Below are 21,199 nucleotides of genomic sequence, written 5' to 3' on the forward strand. Positions count from 1 at the left end.
AAAGCCTGTCCTACGAACCCTCACCCTAACCCAATCCTAACCCTAAAACTAGCCATCCTAACCCTATTGTTATTCATATTCAAGACATAGGTATAGCAGGCGGACACCGTTAAAGTTGGTATGAATGGGATGGGACATTCATGTTAAAGTGATAGTCGGTCCTAATTACATTGTCTACTTGCCAATAAAATTCCAGAACAACATCCAACGCTAAAAACAATTATCCTAGAACAACTCTATCCATGCCCGACAAACAACTGACTTTTTAAAATTTGGCCTGTGTATTTTTACCCGGGATGAACCTAGCCTGCCACCACTAGCTAGAAATCATATCATTTCCACATCAGACTAACATCTTGATCGAGTGACCATACGCCGCCGCACACCGGGCAAGACGCGCCGACAAATTCATGGTAAACTGGAAAACGCAAAGTAGCCATGACTGTGATGATATGAAGACTTTATGACATCATTTATAGTTATTTTTAATTAATAATTTCAATGCCACCTCCGTTCGTCAGTGGAAATCACTTATAAACAATCGACGTAAGTGTGTTGTTAGCAGTTGCACAGAAGCGGAAACGTGATGTTATGATAATAAGTCATTTGGCAATCACGTTTAAAGGATCATACCAACCATGCCAACTGATAATGACTTCAGTTTATGCAGATGCACTTGCCAGAGATAGAGCATTTATATGCAGACGATACTGACTTAAGGATATCATGATACATACATGTACAACTTTACTAGTCTGCTAATAATATATTTATTACCTTCATCAGCTGAAAAATGGCGGGATATTATAATTGTCGAATGCATCGTCTGCAAACACTATCTTTACTTCCATTTTTAGTGATTTTTATATCGTCTGTTTTTGGAGCTAGTTTTCGTGAAGAACCAATGAGCAAAGAAATATCAGTTGGCGAATCTGTGACTTTACACTGTGCCGTAGATGGGAACTTAGAAGGAGTGTCTGTATTTTGGTGGAATATAAACGCATCAAGAGCAATAAATGACAATACCCGCATTGGTGCTAGATATTTATCACAGGACCAAATTGACCGATATAGTATTACTGGTGATCCATCTCAAGGCGAATTTAACTTTCATATAAGTTCTGCGACTTATGCGGATATCGCAACATATTCGTGCCGAATTTGGGACGGTACATTGTGGCATTTTTCACGTCAGGTAAATTTGAATGTAGTGCGTGAGACACCTGAGTGTACATTACAAGCAAACCTCCCTGTTGATGTCGGGAACGTCATAAGACTATCCTGTCGTTCTTACAGCACTGATCCAAACGTTCAGCTACATTGGTTAAGTAAAGGTAGATTAATTCAAAGTCTACCCAATTTATCATCAACAACATTGTCGGTTATACAACACACCTTGACTGAACAAGACTACGATGTACCTTTTATGTGCCTTCAAGCTACTGAATATCAACGAAAAGCCTGTCAAATTGTACCCCTTCATAGACAGATATCTGTTATTGTGCAAGATCGATTAACCACCGCTTATGACGGTGATGTTGCCTCATTTCAATGTACCACAGGATTTGCCAAAACTTCGCTCACCTATTCGTGGTTTGTTGATGGGGTTCTACAGCAAGAATCAACAGATGTACTTGAGTTAAGTGTACATGCTTCAAATAATGGAACCATTGTTACTTGTAAAGTTCGAGATTCTGAAAGTGGACTATCGGGAGAAAATGACGCCATGTTGTTAGTCGTACCTCGGCCTTCGACAACACCGACGGGCCCAGCGACTACAAACAAAGCAACAACTATCGCAGATACGAAAGCTATAGGTTTGGTATCAAATTCAGAGAAAACGGAAACGTCAACTTCAATAATGGACACCAGCACAAGATCTGGACCTAAAACTAAAGCTATCCTTCGCAGCAAAATTCCACAAGCTACTAGTGTTGATAGCAACACCGAGATACCGACGCCGGTAAATGTAGAGATCGAGAATTCCAGAAAAGACGGATCTGGAAAATCTTCATCTTCAGAAGACAATGATTTCATGACAGCTTTTATACTTGGTTCTGTTCTTGTAGGATTGTTATTGATTATTTTAATCGTTGTGCTTTTGATGTTTTTGGCTCGGCAATCGAGGCAAAGACGCACGGACCTTGGTGACGGTGGTGACGAAAAAGAGGGATCTAATGGCGAAACTATGCCATTAGGAGTCGTCACTACTGAAGATTCAGTAGACTCCAATGCAGGATATGTACATACATCACCAAAACAAGTGAAAGGTAAAGAAGGAGGTATTAAAGAGACTAATGTGGATTACGCAGTACTTGATCCTAATAATGTTGACGATGATTCTTTGAGCGGTTTCCGAATGAGTAACGAAGTCCTCGCCGCAAATAGTGATTTACAAGATTCTAAAAAAACAAATGATAATGTGTATAGAACATATTCAAGTAGTATAAGAGACAGTTTGAATTCTAGTATTTCTGCTTATGCTATTTCAAATGTCACAACTTCTACAACTCTCTCCGATACCATGGATACCCCGCCATTACCGCGTACGGCACGACCGTCGCAACGCTGTAACAGTTTACAGCGCCCCCTACCAGCGGAGCCAAAATCTCCACTGCTAAAATCCACTACTCCAAAACGTTACACTTACATGGCACCGTTAGAATTTAACACAGATACGAGTCCTGTACATACATCTCCTCCTCTTAGTCCACGTCTTTTGGACACTCAACGTGTGTTATGTATGGAGGCATTGGGCGAAGACGATTATGCCGAAATTAGCGACATGGCTCAAAAATCGTCTGCGTACAAACAATCGTCACAGCAGACGACAGGAGAGTTAACGCGGCTAAAAAGTATTGGTGAAATGTCTTCTACGCCTTCAGTAGAAAGTCAGGAAGACTCGGCTTTGGGTAGTGGTTCTTCAATGGAAGCTTTGACTTCAGATGAATGTCCTTATGCAACAATAGGGGATGAACAGGCACGAAGAAATAGGCAATGTCTAAATCAGATTTATGTGCCACCTGCACCACCGAGTTCCCCCAGTGCAGATAGTGGCGACCCAGATGACATGGTTATAGTATCGATAGAAGACATTCTAGAAGCAGAGCAAGAAAATGCCTCTCATCACACTACTTCTTCTAAAAAATCTAAAATGCCTGTATATGCCAAAGTTGATAAGTCGAAAAAGAAATCACGAATTGAGACACCTAAATCGCCAAAATCACCCAAGTCACCTAAAAATAAAGTTAGTAAAACATTATCATGGCAATCGTGGTTGGAAAATGTTGTAAATCATGGGTCGACAGATGGGAAAGCTAAGGATAAAACGCAAGGAGGAGATTCAGAGCCTACAGATCAACTACCTGCTTATGCTACAGTGTGGCGTGAGGAACAAGTTACAAGTGCGAGTTAATTATCCAACATACATGTAGTAAAACTATGTTTCCAAAGCAAAAAGGCATGTTAATGGCATTGCAGTTAATCTAGTTTGAACTTTTTTAGGAGGCAAATAAAAGGAACACGTACGTTACCAGTGCGAGTTAATTATTCAACATATATGTCGTGAAATTTTGTTTCCAAATCTAAAAAGGCAGGTTAATGGCATTGCAGTTAATCTAGTTTGAACTTTTTAGGAGACAGATAATAGGAACAAGTTGCGAGTGCGAGTTAATTATTCAACATATATGTCGTGAAATGTCGTAATGACATTCAGTTACTGTGTTTGAGCTTTTTAGGAGGTAGATAATAAGTTGCAAGTGCGAGTATACGTTCCAACGTAATAACATTGCTGTGTTTTTACTTGACGTGGATAAGTACGAAAAGTCATATACTCTCCTAATTTGCAGTACATAAGAACTCGTTGTGATCCTTTTGTGATATTCATTATAAATCTTATTTTTCTAAAACAAAAAAGTGAAACAAAAGATCATTGATATCGTCACAATTGTAAATTAAATTTGTGAGAAGTTAACTTACAATAAAGCATTATTAAACCATGTATCAGGTATGGTTTAGTCTAGACACTAGGCACGGGCTGAAAGATAATACACTAGCATCCACAACATGCGCATCTATCCGGACACAATTCTTTGACCCCAATACATTTGCACATTCATTGAATGACCTTTGACAATTTGGGTACAAAAACTCACACTCGGCAACTTGAGGTCAAATTTCGCACTTTGATTGTATAATATAAGTTATTGAACTACGCCATTAGCATTAGGCCATTGGACCATAGTGATACTATAGTAGATGTTTCTTTGCCTTCACAAAGTAAGATGACACATGTAAGGGAAGTGTACGTTTCGAATTCTAATTCATAACAAGATATATTACACGCTGTCGCTATGCGACAAGCGATTGATATTTGACCAATCAAGTAGAGCGCTTTTTGCTGTTTTAGAAGCTGATTGGTCCACAACGTATATTTAGCATCGTTTATTATAGTTGCTAGCGTTTACATGTCATCAGTAAACGTGAACACACATAGCCAGAAATATTGTGCATTAAATATGACATTAACTTCTGGTATTCTATGTGAGAACATTTTGACTGCTCAGTGCCAGAAATAGGTAAATGCAATAGCTGCCATATATAGATGCCATGTGTAGATGAGTACAATACACTGTGTGTAAATTGCCTTGTTCACAGAGCATATATAATTTGCACTTACCATGCTTACCCACTTCTTGCACTGAGTAGTCGATTTTGAGTATTAAGTTAAGGGATCTAAAATTAGCGTTTATTGCGTTTCGACAGTATTTTTTGTGGGACATGAGAGCACCTCAGACCTATCGAATTGCATTCTGAATACGAAGCATGTCTTTCTGATATCAAATAATTTTCATTTTTGAAAATCACAATATAATACAAATTTTATGACAAATTATAAAAATTTGATATTTTTCAAATTTTTGATTATAACAGTCCTCGAAGTAAATTATATAAATCTAATTAAATATTCTCAAAGTGTATGTAGTGTAGGAGGAAAAGCCGACGGTCAATTGAAAATTTTGACCTTTCATATTGAAGATATGGATTTTTCCCCAAAAAGACCTATTTTTTTGTGTGTTTTGGGGAAAAAAATCCATATCTTCAATACGAAAGGTCAAAATTTTCAACTGATCGTCGGCTTTTCATCCCACCTACATACACTTTATGTATAAATCATCAGATTTATAAAATTTACTTCAAGTACTGTTAAATATCAAAAATATCAATTTTTAATGATTTGCCATAAAATGTGTATTAAATTGCGAACTTCAAAAATCAAAATTATTTGATATCAGAATGACATTCTTCGTATTCAGAATGCAATTCGATATGTCTGATGTGCTCTAATGTCCCAAAATAAATACTGTCCAAACGTTCATACCCCACCCCTTAAAGGCATAGTTTCATTTCTGTCATTGTTATTTAATGGTTTTGATATAACAATAGACCATTATTAATTCCTCGAAAGCCGTGTATAAATTCAACCAAGAATACGTCGTCGTCGACGCGTCACTGCGGCCTCTTGACCAGATGGACATGCGCAGTGACGATCATCCGCACTGTTCTGTTAATGACGTATTCTCCATTAAATTTGCAAAGGATTTCGGGATATATCATAAAGGTGAATATTTGAGGCATAAACAAATATACAGGAGATATTTGTGTACGTCCCAGAATTCAGTTCTGCAGGATAGTGAATTTGCCGAGAGGCCTATTACGCAAATTTGAAAGTAAAAAGCGCAGTGATTTATAGTGCGCTACGCAAAGGCACAACGCCTAGACGTTGATCCACAAGCCTCAGCACACTTTACAAGTTGTCGCTGACCACTACGGCCCCGCATCATTCCACAAACCATTAAACAACAAATCAGGGACTTTGCTGCTTCAAGAGCGCACACCCTAGACATTCCACAAATAACCATCGCAACCAGCATCAGCTCCCCGAGTTTCGTACGGGTTACAACGAGACAAATTAGCAGTGAGTTCCTTGTCCAGGGAATTTCAAGCTAACTCAATTTTTCCACGTGAGCGTATAGGCACCGCCAGGGTTCGAACCCGCAACCTCTCGTACCACAGTCGAACGCCTTATCGATTGAGCTAACTTGAAAGTAATCACTAGCGTTGTACTAAAATGGAGACAATGTTTTACTGTGTTGTGACAGTATTGTTACTATTCTGGGGTTTGCTTCTCCTAGGCAGTGAAGTCAAAGCTTTGACGTATATCACGCACAAGCATCAATGTGCCGCCTTTGTACTTGTTTGTTACATAATAGTCGTCAAGATTTTTGCATAGTACCGATTTACAATTTACTATAAACCATCCGTACACGTAACCCATGAAGAGCCTTACGTGATTCCCCGATCGCGGGTAGTGACCCTGACAAACTTGGTTTGCACAAAATACATCTGTATGTCGCCCTCTGTATAGTATACAAAGGGGCGCGGTACGGACGGATTATAGTTGTATGCTATTTGTCAGTATGCGAAAGTAAACCCTGTATCTGACTGATTATGATTTAATACATGTAGTAACTTCCATTTGAATTATTATACTCAGACAATCACAGACTTCTCATGAGTAAATCATAAACGATAAACAAATTACTGAATTTGGAAGGAACTTTGTCTAGGTTCAGTATTCGCTCCCGTAGTGCACGTTAGAATATGACCGTTGCTACGTCAACTCACGCTTTCCTTGTCGAACCACTGATCGAAATGATCACAACACAAAGCCTATGGCATATCAAATTTCGGGACAGGTGTATGAGCCCAGACTTGGAGCAGTAACCAATGGTTACTAACGTGCACTACGACAGCGAATTGTTTTTCAGTAAATTCAATAATGTTTTGGTTTTTTAATGACCGCGTTGCTTTATATTCTCATGTAGGCCTAATATTGTAATTACACTGCAATTCTAAATTGGATTTTCTTGATCAAAAGTATTCTATACAGTCTAATTTTGGTATAAATATGCCGTAAAACCTCGTCTACAAGCATATGGTGTGTTTTTAATGAAAGCTAAATTAAAACGATACAGCCGTAAATATGCCAATACAATAGATTGGTCTTACAATAGTACTTGTTTGTATGCTTGTATCTGTAATTAATTTGCTCAAACTTCATAATAAGTTTTTAGATGGATGGCGTCTAGATTAATTTAGCTTTCATCAAAACCACTCTATATGCTTGTAGACGAGATTTTACGGTAGTACAATACGAAAAGTCATATACTCTCCTAATTTGCAGTACATAAGAACTCGTTGTGATCCTTTTGTGATATTCATTATAAATCTTATTTTTCTAAAAACAAAAAAGTGAAACAAAAAGATCATTGATATCGTCACAATTGTAAATTAAATTTGTGAGAAGTTAACTTACAATAAAGCATTATTAAACCATGTATCAGGTATGGTTTAGTCTAGACACTAGGCACGGGCTGAAAGATAATACACTAGCATCCACAACATGCGCATCTATCCGGACACAATTCTTTGACCCCAATACATTTGCACATTCATTGAATGACCTTTGACAATTTGGGTACAAAACCTCATACTCGGCAACTTGAGGTCAAATTTCGCACTTTGATTGTATAATATAAGTTATTGAACTACGCCATTAGCATTAGGCCATTGGACCATAGTGATACTATAGTAGATGTTTCTTTGCCTTCACAAAGTAAGATGACACATGTAAGGGAAGTGTACGTTTCGAATTCTAATTCATAACAAGATATATTACACGCTGTCGCTATGCGACAAGCGATTGATATTTGACCAATCAAGTAGAGCGCTTTTTGCTGTTTTAGAAGCTGATTGGTCCACAACGTATATTTAGCATCGTTTATTATAGTTGCTAGCGTTTACATGTCATCAGTAAACGTGAACACACATAGCCAGAAATATTGTGCATTAAATATGACATTAACTTCTGGTATTCTATGTGAGAACATTTTGACTGCTCAGTGCCAGAAATAGGTAAATGCAATAGCTGCCATATATAGATGCCATGTGTAGATGAGTACAATACACTGTGTGTAAATTGCCTTGTTCACAGAGCATATATAATTTGCACTTACCATGCTTACCCACTTCTTGCACTGAGTAGTCGATTTTGAGTATTAAGTTAAGGGATCTAAAATTAGCGTTTATTGCGTTTCGACAGTATTTTTTGTGGGACATGAGAGCACCTCAGACCTATCGAATTGCATTCTGAATACGAAGCATGTCTTTCTGATATCAAATAATTTTCATTTTTGAAAATCACAATATAATACAAATTTTATGACAAATTATAAAAATTTGATATTTTTCAAATTTTTGATTATAACAGTCCTCGAAGTAAATTATATAAATCTAATTAAATATTCTCAAAGTGTATGTAGCAGGGAGGAAAAGCCGACGGTCAATTGAAAATTTTGACCTTTCATATTGAATTTTTTCCCCCAAAAGACCTATTTTTTTTGTGTGTTTTGGGGAAAAAAATCCATATCTTCAATACGAAAGGTCAAAATTTTCAACTGATCGTCGGCTTTTCATCCCACCTACATACACTTTATGTATAAATCATCAGATTTATAAAATTTACTTCAAGTACTGTTAAATATCAAAAATATCAATTTTTAATGATTTGCCATAAAATGTGTATTAAATTGCGAACTTCAAAAAATCAAAATTATTTGATATCAGAATGACATTCTTCGTATTCAGAATGCAATTCGATATGTCTGATGTGCTCTAATGTCCCAAAATAAATACTGTCCAAACGTTCATACCCCACCCCTTAAAGGCATAGTTTCATTTCTGTCATTGTTATTTAATGGTTTTGATATAACAATAGACCATTGGTTAATTCCCGAAAGCCGTGTATAAATTCAACCAAGAATACGTCGTCGTCGACGCGTCACTGCGGCCTCTTGACCAGATGGACATGCGCAGTGACGATCATCCGCACTGTTCTGTTAATGACGTATTCTCCATTAAATTTGCAAAGGATTTCGGGATATATCATAAAGGTGAATATTTGAGGCATAAACAAATATACAGGAGATATTTGTGTACGTCCCAGAATTCAGTTCTGCAGGATAGTGAATTTGCCGAGAGGCCTATTACGCAAATTTGAAAGTAAAAGCGCAGTGATTTATAGTGCGCTACGCACAGGCACAACGCCTAGACGTTGATCCACAAGCCTCAGCACACTTTACAGGTTGTCGCTGACCACTACGGCCCCGCATCATTCCACAAACCATTAAACAACAAATCAGGGACTTTGCTGCTTCAAGAGCGCACACCCTAGACATTCCACAAATAACCATCGCAACCAGGATCAGCTCCCCGAGTTTCGTACGGGTTACAACGAGACAAATTAGCAGTGAGTTCCTTGTCCAGGGGAATTTCAAGCTAACTCAATTTTTCCACGTGAGCGTATAGGCACCGCCAGGGTTCGAACCCGCAACCTCTCGTACCACAGTCGAACGCCTTATCGATTGAGCTAACTTGAAAGTAATCACTAGCGTTGTACTAAAATGGAGACAATGTTTTACTGTGTTGTGACAGTATTGTTACTATTCTGGGGTTTGCTTCTCCTAGGCAGTGAAGTCAAAGCTTTGACGTATATCACGCACAAGCATCAATGTGCCGCCTTTGTACTTGTTTGTTACATAATAGTCGTCAAGATTTTTGCATAGTACCGATTTACAATTTACTATAAACCATCCGTACACGTAACCCATGAAGAGCCTTACGTGATTCCCCGATCGCGGGTAGTGACCCTGACAAACTTGGTTTGCACAAAATACATCTGTATGTCGCCCTCTGTATAGTATACAAAGGGGCGCGGTACGGACGGATTATAGTTGTATGCTATTTGTCAGTATGCGAAAGTAAACCCTGTATCTGACTGATTATGATTTAATACATGTAGTAACTTCCATTTGAATTATTATACTCAGACAATCACAGACTTCTCATGAGTAAATCATAAACGATAAACAAATTACTGAATTTGGAAGGAACTTTGTCTAGGTTCAGTATTCGCTCCCGTAGTGCACGTTAGAATATGACCGTTGCTACGTCAACTCACGCTTTCCTTGTCGAACCACTGATCGAAATGATCACAACACAAAGCCTATGGCATATCAAATTTCGGGACAGGTGTATGAGCCCAGACTTGGAGCAGTAACCAATGGTTACTAACGTGCACTACGACAGCGAATTGTTTTTCAGTAAATTCAATAATGTTTTGGTTTTTTAATGACCGCGTTGCTTTATATTCTCATGTAGGCCTAATATTGTAATTACACTGCAATTCTAAATTGGATTTTCTTGATCAAAAGTATTCTATACAGTCTAATTTTGGTATAAATATGCCGTAAAACCTCGTCTACAAGCATATGGTGTGTTTTTAATGAAAGCTAAATTAAAACGATACAGCCGTAAATATGCCAATACAATAGATTGGTCTTACAATAGTACTTGTTTGTATGCTTGTATCTGTAATTAATTTGCTCAAACTTCATAATAAGTTTTTAGATGGATGGCGTCTAGATTAATTTAGCTTTCATCAAAACCACTCTATATGCTTGTAGACGAGATTTTACGGTAGTACATAGAAGATCGTGCATTCCGAAGTAAAAACGCAGTGTGTGCTACATTTTAACTTGGGAGGGCGGTATAATACATTTTTGGGTGATTCCATGCAGCAGACGATTCTGTCAACTGTAAAATAGCTTAAACTAGAAACCACAGTTGTGTTTGACCAAACACGAATATCTATGCCCGTGGCCCACACTCTCTCTAACACCCCACCAGACCATCACTCTCTTATACTCCACCAGACACTCACTCGCTCTAAAACACCACCAGACGGGCCCTACTCTCTCTAATACCCCACCATGCCTTCACTCTCTCTTATACCCCACTATACAGTCACTCTCTCTAAAACACCACCAGACTGGACCATACTCTCTCTAATACCCCACCAAGCCTTCACTCTCTCTTATACCCCACTATACACTCACTCTCTCTAAAACACCACCAGACTGGCCCACACTCTCTCTAATACCCCACCAAGCCTTCACTCTCTCTTATACCCCACTATACACTCACTCTCTCTAAAACACCACCAGACTGGCCCACACTCTCTAATACCCTACGAAACCTTCACTCTCTCTTATACCCCAGCAGACCCCCACTCTCTCTTATACTCCACCAGACACTCACTCGCTCTAAAACTCCACCAGGCTGGCCCCATACTCTCTCTAATACCCCACCAAGCCATCACTCTCTTATACTCCATCAGACCCTCATTCTCTCTGAAACACCACCAGACTGGAGAATACCCCTTTAATCCCAAAACATTTTTTCCCTTTAAGCGGTTAAGCTCTTAACCCCATTGTACGTCGTGACGTATATTTGAAGCTTTCATCATTGCAAATACAGGTAGCTACCAAAATTCTATCTATTGCGATACACTGTGTTAACCGGTCGTACCTATTTTGCTTTTTAAAGCATATGAACTTTGACCTCTGGGGTTGTGGCTAGCATAGCATACTTCTAGGGTCATAAGCCATCATTGTACCAAGTATGAACCCTGAGGGCGCTATAGTTTTTGAGTTAGAGCTGTTTGAAATTTTACACATATTGCCCCCTGTAGCCCATGACCTTTGACCTTTGGGGTCGGGGGTACCCTAGGATGTATCTAGGGGTCATGGGCCATCATTGTACCAAGTATGGGCCCCGAGGCTTCTTTGGTTCTTGAGCTAGAGGAGTGCAAAGAAGTGGTCTTAAGAAGAAGGAGGAGGACTAGAAACCACAGTTGTGTTTGACCAAACACGAATATCTATGCCCGTGACCACACCCAACGCCCCCTTCCCCTATTCACAAAACGAAAACTTATACCCCTTGGTATAAGCTTTAAATGATATAAGTATCATTATCATAGCACCTAAAATAAAAAAAAACGCCCAATTGGGCGCCAAATGCAAAAGTTAGTGACCATCATGTGAAAGCCCTTGTTATAAGCTTTAATTGATATAAGTATCATCCTCATAGCACTTAAAATAAAAAAGCGCCCAATTGGGCGCCAAATCTAAAAAAACTGGTGACCACCCCCTTGGTCACCCCCTTACAAACCGTGACAACCCTTAACCCTCCTAACACCCATTAACCAACCATACGCCATGTCCCACAATGACAGCCTTTTGAGGTGGTCCAAGGCACCAATATCAAAATGCTTACACATTCCCTTTAAGGGAATTTTTGTCAAGTGATCAATTTCCATGACGTACGATTCGGGCCGTTATCATTGCAAACACATGTAGCTAACAAAACGCTACCTATTGCGCTACACTGTGTTAATAGGTTGTACCTAGTTTACTTTTAAAGCCTTTGAACTTTAACCTCTGGGGTTGCGGCTACTACAGAATACATCTGGGGTCATGGGCCATCATTGTACCAAGTATGAACCCTGAGGGCGCTCTAGTTCTTGAACTAGAGCTATTTGAAATTTTACACATATTGCTCCCTGTAGCCCATGACCTTTGACCTCTGGGGTCGATGTTAATTCAGGAAATATCTAAGGGTCATGGGCCATCATTGTACCAAGCATGAAACCTGAGGGCGCTATAGTTCTTTAGCTAAAGCGGTTTTAAAAATTTACATATGTTGCCCCCTGTAGCCTGTGACCTTTGACCTCTGGGGTCGAGGCTACCATAAGTTACTTCTAGGATCATGGGCCATCATTAAGCTAAGTATGAACCCTGAGGGCGCTATAATTCTTGAGCTAGAGCTGTTTGAAATTTTACACATATTGCCCCCTGTAGCCCATGACCTTTGACCTCTGGGGTCGGGAGTACCCTAGGATGATGCTAGGGGTCATGGGCCATCACTATACCAAGTTTGGGCCCCGAGGCTACTGTGGTTCTTGAGCTAGAGGAGTGCAAAAAGTGGTCTTAAGAAGAAGAAGGAGAAGGAGGAGAAGGAAAAGGAGAAGACTAAACAGAACAAATACAATATCTATGCCACCGTTCCACGGGCATAGATAAGAAGGAGAAGCCGAAGACTAAACACAACAAATACAATATCTATGCCACCGTTCCACGGGCATAGATAAATTGCAATAATCATGATGCAGTCATGTCTACAGTAGAATAATTCATCTCGACCTTTGCAGGACTTAACCCCATTAAAAGCTATTAAACCAAGATACCACTCGTTGAAACAGCTCAACTGATTAAATCGGATCTTCTCTGGCTGTGCACATGTGACTGTTTTCATGTGCGATATCGCAATAAAGTTTGTATTAAAGCTTCAGTTGGGTAACCGATTATAAAGGAAACGAAAGGAAACAATGGTATGTGTACCATTGTTCACGAAATGAGACAATGGCGTGCTTTTTGTAAACCAGCATTCTTGAAAATGAGCAACATAATGATTGTTGACTTAACACGGTTTGGAAATAATTTCTTCATATTTTTGGTGTTATCTGTCGTTTACATATCCTTCCTAAAACACAAAAGTACGACCCTCTCCAAACACCTAAATTAGCTAAAAATTTAGGACATGTTACAAAACTATATTGTCTAGAATTTTAGAAGAGTACTTTTAATATTGGCAGGTTATTTTTCACACAGCGACGTTAACTAGGCAATGTACTATTACCTATAACATTAACTAAAACACCAAAGTACGAATATTTCCAAACATCTAAATTAGCTAAAATTTAGGACATGTTAAAAACTATATTTTCTAGAACTTTAGAAGAGTACTTTTAATATTGGCCGGTTATTTTTCACACAGCGACGTTAACTAGTCATATCCCCATACTGTTAACGTAGGGCTATTTGTAGAGGTCACGCGTCAATGGGAAAGAGCACTGTGTATTGTGTATAGGAAAACGGACAGTAACTGCAGTATGTTTGGCGCGATATTTTGAATGTATCCAACGATATTTTTTGACAACTTTATCATGAAAGGAGGGCAGTACAATAACTATACTCGCAGTTGCTATATTCGGTGCTTTTAGGTTTCCTGTTACAGCAGGCGACTTCTATCGACAGTTATGAGTAGTCCCAATCATTTGGCGCTATTCTTGATGTTTTCATCGATATTTTTGAAAATTGTATTACGAATTTTTGCAATGAAATGCCGTCTGTCTGTAAAATATGTATATTTCCGGATGTATGTCGGCAAATGTACTATTTTTTACGATTCTTATTCGGCATATATATTGTATTGTCCATTCCCGCATCCATAGACAAAATGAAAATCAGTGTTGAGAAATATAGTAGGCCTAGTTCGTATGTTATGGCCTTCTTATTGAGAATCAAATGCTATTCTCTCAAGCAGTTACAGATTCTCCACAATATGGTGCGTAGAAGTCCGAGTTTTTGAGAATCAAAATAATTTGATGGAATCATTTCGACTTTGAAAACATGTATAAAGATATGAGCCTTCATAGTATTATGTAACCTATTTGATTCAATTGTTTTATATTTACTGTTCCCGTGTGCAACATGAGATATCGTTCTCTCTTATTGGTGCAAAAACGATATCAATCATAAATTTGGCGCCAAGTTTAGTTGTTTGTGTGTTGTTGTTTTGTAATGACGATCCTCTGCGGAAAAATACCATAGGATGGATATTTGAATTTTTCGTTATAAAACCGTTGCTTTTATTGTACAGGTGTATCATATCATATTAATTATTAATTTTATAATAAATACGACAATCAATTCATTGGTGAAACGAATTTATCACGTGTTTAATTGTGTTGTTTTATTATGTTTTATGTATAAGTGTCATAATGAAAATGAGGTCAATTACAGTTTCATCCTGAAGCTTCATTTGACACCGTTAATTTTTGAAGTGTAAATATAAATTAATTATGATATTCCTTATTATAATTGAATTGAAAAGACTAGTTTGCGACTTTGCGTATGACGTTCTGTCAATCAGACCAAAAATGCCGTACTGCGCAGGTCAGCGACCAATCATGACATACTTTTGTATTGACGTCTTCAATTATAGCTTGTTGTCCATCACGTAACACCTACATGTGACCCCAAGCTCCCACAAAAACTAAACATTACAAAAAAAACCTAACCCCCTTAAATAATGACCATTATTCAAAAAGGAGCTATTGTATTACAAATCTAAAACTAAAAAATGTGTTGGAAGCAGAATTTATTTCTGCGCATTTTGACACCTCATTTGATACGATAGCCCAGAAAACAATAAAACACCGGTCAATTTAATGTACCGGTAGTGAGGTCCAGATTTGAAAGTTACTTACCATGCTTACATACAAATTTTTTTACAATACAAAAACACTCAGATATCATACACAGATTTCCTTCCCTTATAGGCTACTGAATACAGATCAATAGAATTTAATGCAACTTTCAAATCTTGGGCTACATTGATTTAAATGTACGCTGTGACGTCAATATTTAGTCAATTGCTACAAATGAGGTGTCAAAATGTGCAGAAATAAATTCTGCTTCCAACGCATTTTCCAGATTTGTAATACAATCACCCGTTTTTGAACAATGGTCATTATTTAGGGGGGATTAGTTTTTTTTTATATATGTTTATGAATATTTCGGCAAACCCACATATTTCTTGTGTAACTGATGATCTAAATGCACAAATTTGAAGGAAAAAATTGTTTGAATAAAATGAAAGGGAAAACATGCTTAATGTGTCATGTAAATAGGCTTCAAGATCTCTTGTTCATGTTGACCTGTTTTTGCTACCTGCTCTAGATTAGTATCAAAAACTTAACCAGCATGTTGCCCAAAACTTCTATCAATAACGTTATAGGCCACTTTGAACTTACGAATATAACTGACTCAAAAAAGTTTGATATCACAAAAATGCAATATTTTCCAACAATATTTCATCAATTTCCCCTTCCAAGATTAAATAGTTCACTCAAATTAGTTTCCAACTAATAAAAACAAATTTCATGGCTGCCTTAATCTATATCAGTTCCACAAAATGTAAAAAAAAATATTATCAACTTAAGGAATCGGATAGCAACGCTTGCACAATATATTTTTTGTGGGACCTGAGCACATCAGACACACCAAATTGCATTCTTTTTTCGGCTCTTGAGCGGGAGTTTTGGCAATACAGTGCCAAACTGAGGTGTTTGTGTTTATTTTAGCTCATTTCTTTAATAAAAAGCCCTACGCAATTTATTTGCAATGTTTTATAGACAATCTGAATATCTATTTTGTACAGAAAATATAATGATAGCCCTTTCAACTTTTGGCGGTTGCGTCATCAACAGAAATCATCAACACTGTGATACCAAATGAAGCCCATGTATATATAACAGCTGAAATAAGGTCACCTAGAATAGCAGACAAGATGAATTGACGGAATTGGAAGTGGTCATGTAGGCCTATTTCCGTAGTTCAAGAACAGATTCAGATTATATTTTAAAAACAATCTGAACATTAATTTTACACATGACTTGTATACAATGTATAGCATACACAATAAAAATGTGTAGTTTAATATCCTTATTGATAACAAAAAACTATAACAAAAAATACATAAACCGAGATATTGCAGTCAATATAACATCCCAGCAATACAAACACAAAACGTTTTCAACATCATTCGCAAAAGGTTAGAAGCGCATGTTCGAATTAAAGCCGTAATGTGCGATTTGAGTCAAACTTTAATTTTGTTATTCTGTACATTTTAGCTGAAATAAGAAGGTAAAGTCAAAGAAACACCCTCCAATATGGCATTCTATGGAGGACTTTAAAAAGTCAGATTATGACTATATGTCAAAATTACCCTATATTGACCTATACAAACACAACAAATTTGGCTGATTCCATTTAGGGTTATTATAAAGATGGGACATCAATATGCCAAAACATCAGGTTTGAAAAATTAACAAATTTCATCTTATAAAATCGTACATTTATTGCTTTAATCAATATCAAACTGTTTGACAAATACATTTGGAGGGCGGTATTATCACGTTTTATGTGGTTCCAGCAAGTGCTCAACACGATTTCCTTTGAGAATAAGTGAAGTAGTAATCCAGGGTTGTGACTGCAAAATTTGTAGGTTACTATACTTATAAATAGACACAAATTATTATATTACTATCGTTATCATTATATAATCAATCAAAATCAAATTCTAAAATCTTTATTTCATTCAAAATACAACAACAACAAATAATATCAAAGGCTTTGGAGAAATCCGTTAGAACCATCGCCCTGGGCTAAGCGGCCCTACGTTAACCTCAATACTTTGATGAAGGGTATCACTATGGACCACAATGGCCTCATTCCAGTGGCAGAGTTCAATAACCTCTATTAAACATCATAGTGCAAAATTTGACCTCAAGTTGCAGAGTATGAGTTTGTGTACTCAAATTTTCAAAGGTCATTCAATGAATGTACAAATGTTTTGGGGTTAAAGAACTGCGCCCTGATAGATGAACATGTTGTGGATCCCAGTGTATGAAGAAGACTATCCAAACAATGGGAAGGGCAACAAGTCCTTGTGTTATTTGACCAGGTAAGGTAATTTTCCTTTGATTGGTGTATAAATGTGCACCACTTATGAAAAGTAATTTTTACAAGACACATTTATCTGATCCTTATAATGTTTGTATATGTAGAGATGTAGTCAATATGCCAAATATATCACTTTTTCGTGTTCCTGCAATACCCTGGTCCAGATTCTGAATTTGTATAATTGAAGACCGAATTAAAAAGACTAGTTTGCGAGGCGACTGACTTGTTCAGTAGGTGACGGACAGACCAGGGTGGCTAGGAGAGGTAAGTCTCAATCATGATGAAACGCCAAAAAAGCACCAGGGTGAAAGCCCCTGCTAATACTAATCCGCCACTTCTTCCGATGGACCAAAAGAGGACTAATGACGCTACTGCTTTAAAGCTAACTGGAAGGTTTGATGCTCCTCCCAGAGCGGGATCAACACCAAGCCGAGCCCCAATTGGAAGGGCTGTCGCCGATGCACCAAAGGAAAAGGTGGCTTTACTAACTACTAAGTGTAATATAGGAATAGGCACCTGGAATGTTAGGACATTACACCATGATGGCAATCTTGAAATTCTACTAAATCAAATGCAAAAGTTCAGATGGGAAATACTTGGCCTAGCTGAAACTCACTGGACAGAATCTGGAGAGTTTACCATAGATGGCTACAAAATTCTTAGCTCCGGTAATTTATCAGTACACCGAAAATTAGTAGGGCTGATACTTAACAAAGTTGCTCAGAGTGCACTCCTAGGATACAACCCCATCTCACCAAGATTGATCTCAGCAAGATTTCAGACAAAGACGGGAGCAATCGCCATCATTCAAGTGTATGCCCCAAACACTGCCGACAGTGAGACTTGCGTAGATGAATTCTACGACTAACTACAAAGAGAAACTGACAAAACACCAAAAAATGACATCTTAATCGTCATGGGCGATCTAAATGCCAAAGTTGGAAGCGATTAAACTCAGGATGGGAGACCGTCATGGGAAAACACGGACTTGGAGAAAGCAATGACAGAGGTGAAAAACTACTCACATTCTGCATGTTCTGTGCAACAAATGACTTGTGCATAACCAATACAATGTTCAAACAAAGCAAATTCAAAAGGCAATGGACATGGGCATCTCCAGACCACAAAACGCACAACAAAATTGATTACATCATAATCAACACCAAGTGGAAAAGTTGTATTACCAACTGCAGAAGTTATCCAAGTGCAGACGTTGGATCTGACCACCAATTGGTGTTGAGTGACATCAAACTGAAGTTCAAGTCAAAACCAAAATGTAACACCCCAAACGATATGACATTTTCAAACTCAAAAATCCAGACACAAGGAAAAGATACGAGATAGAAATTGGAGGCAAGTTTGCCCCATTACTCAATGATGACGACACTGATGTTGATATCATGTGGAATGGTATCAAATCTGCCATAAGTGACACCTCAAGAAAGCTCCTTGGTTTCAAAAAACCACAAAAACCAAAGCCATGGATCAGCCAGGAGGTCATCAGACTGAGCGAAGAAAGATCAAAGGTGATACAGCAGATGAAAACAGATACAAACAAACGGAAAAGATACAATTATCTCACACGAGACATAAAACGTAAAACCAAGGGATGCAAAGATGCCTGGCTAAAGGATATATGTGTCAATGTAGAAAAAGCGCACCAAGCTACCAAAGAAAAGGAGGTCTACTCCACCATAAAGAAGATAACAAATAAACCCAGCATTAAAATGCAAACTGTTAAAAACAAACAGGGGAAGTGCTAACAGATCTAGATGATGTGAAAAATCGATGGAAAGAGAACTACGAAGACCTTTACAACAAACAAAATCCAATAAACACTGAAATGACTGATATCATCCCACAAATGGCTATGGATGAGGAAGAACCAGATATCCTGAAAGAGGAGGTTATCAGTGCAATTAAGAAACTCACCGATGACAAAGCCCCTGGCTATGACAATGTGACTGCTGAAGAACTAAAAGCTACCGGAGAAATAGGCGCGGAAATAATGCACAAACTTTGTAATATGATATGGAAAAATGAAACATATCTCCGAATTCCAAGCGGGATTCCGCCCAGGAAGGTCGACTGTGGATCAACTTTTTACACTGCGACAAATTTCAGAAAAATACCTCGAACAGGAAAGGGAGTTATTTTGCTGTTATATAGACTTTGAGAAGGCTTTCGACTCAGTATGGCAAGAGGGTGTATGGAAAGCACTCAGCTTCTTCGGATTTCCACTCAAGATAATCAATATGCTTAGGGCCCTCTACAGCAAATCCAACAATGCAGTGAGAGTATATAGTGACCTCACAGAATGGTTCCACACCACAGTGGGTGTAGGTCAAGGATGCGCAATTTCGCCCCAACTCTTCAATGTCCTCCTTGAACTGGTTATGCTTTATGCAACTCACAACATCGCCATAGGAGCACATATCCAAGGCCAGCTTATTTCAAGCCTCCGCTTCGCCGACGACATTGTTCTCATACCAGAGACACCCAGGTACCTCCAAACATTTGTGGACAAAGTATTCAATTATAGCTCCAACCTAGGGCTCAAGATCAACATCTCCAAAACTGAAGTACAAGTCATCAGTGGACAAGAAATCCAGCTCAACATCAATATTAATGGACAAAATCTGAATCAAGTAAATGAGTTCATCTACCTCGGGGGCAAAATATCTGGCAGAGGAACATGTAACGAGGATGTCAAATACAGAATTGGAAAAGCGCTAGGTGCGGTTCAAAGACTACAGCCAATCTGGAATGCAAAGGATATTCGCCGCTCAACCAAAGTTGAACTGTTAAAAGTACTTGTTCTCTCCATCCTGCTATATGGGGCAGAAACCTGGACCTTGAAAAGGAAGATGAGAATCGTCTGCTTGTCTTTGAGATGATGTGTCTGAGAAAAATCCTGGGAGTATCTCGACTAGACAAAATTAGAAACTCAACCATCCGTCAATCACTAGATATGAACCACACCATCTTAAACAGAGTAACTCAGAAACGACTGCGATTCTTTGGACACATCCAAAGAATGCCAAACTTACTTACTCTTACTTACTCTTACTCCGTCGACTCTTGCTGTCGGGCATCAATGATGGCTCGCCATAACCGCCTGTCCTGCATGCTGGTCTCAATTTCTGCCACTGTGTATCCTGTGTCTTGTTGAAGCAGGTCCACAAAGGTCTTCTTGGGACGTCCTTTGGTTCGTTTTCCTTGGGTGGGCTTCCATGTTACCAGATCAGATGTAATCCTCCCCTTGGCTCTCTTACAGTGTCCCGCAAACCGTAGCCGTCTTGTGCTGATTTTTGAGGTCACAGGTGGAATGTCCCCATACAATTCCTTATTGGTCATGTGCATTTTCCAGCTCACATTTAATGCTGATCTTAACATTCTTGTATAGCAGCCATCCATTGCTTTGCCAATTTTCTTGGTAATGGTCCAGGTTTCACAACCATACAGCAGGACGCTTTCTACAGTAGCTTGGAATAGGTGCGTTTTGAGGTGTCTGGGTAGAGATGATTTCCAAATATTATTGAGCTTGTTACAAGCCTTCCATGCCATTGCCTTTCTTACTCTGATGTCTTGCTCAGTACTCCTGACCCACGACCCCAAGTACTTGAAGTCTTTTACTTCTTCCAGGAAGC

General features: G+C 38.4%; 2 protein-coding genes across 2 annotated transcripts; both read left to right on the top strand.

The window, feature by feature from the left end:
• Positions 1-354: 354 nt before the first annotated feature.
• Positions 355-3,920, top strand: LOC140144004 (uncharacterized). The gene has a single exon (XM_072165832.1). The coding sequence runs from the start codon at positions 794-796 to the stop codon at positions 3,413-3,415; it is 2,622 nt and encodes an 873-aa protein (XP_072021933.1). The 5' UTR covers positions 355-793; the 3' UTR covers positions 3,416-3,920.
• A 13,906-nt stretch (positions 3,921-17,826) lies between these two features.
• Positions 17,827-18,417, top strand: LOC140143999 (craniofacial development protein 2-like). The gene has a single exon (XM_072165828.1). It carries the CDS (start codon positions 17,827-17,829, stop codon positions 18,415-18,417), a length of 591 nt encoding a protein of 196 aa, XP_072021929.1.
• The last annotated feature ends 2,782 nt before the right edge of the window (positions 18,418-21,199 follow it).

This window comes from Amphiura filiformis, unplaced genomic scaffold, assembly GCF_039555335.1.
Source record: "Amphiura filiformis unplaced genomic scaffold, Afil_fr2py scaffold_36, whole genome shotgun sequence".
NCBI classification, from domain to species: Eukaryota; Metazoa; Echinodermata; class Ophiuroidea; order Amphilepidida; family Amphiuridae; genus Amphiura; species Amphiura filiformis.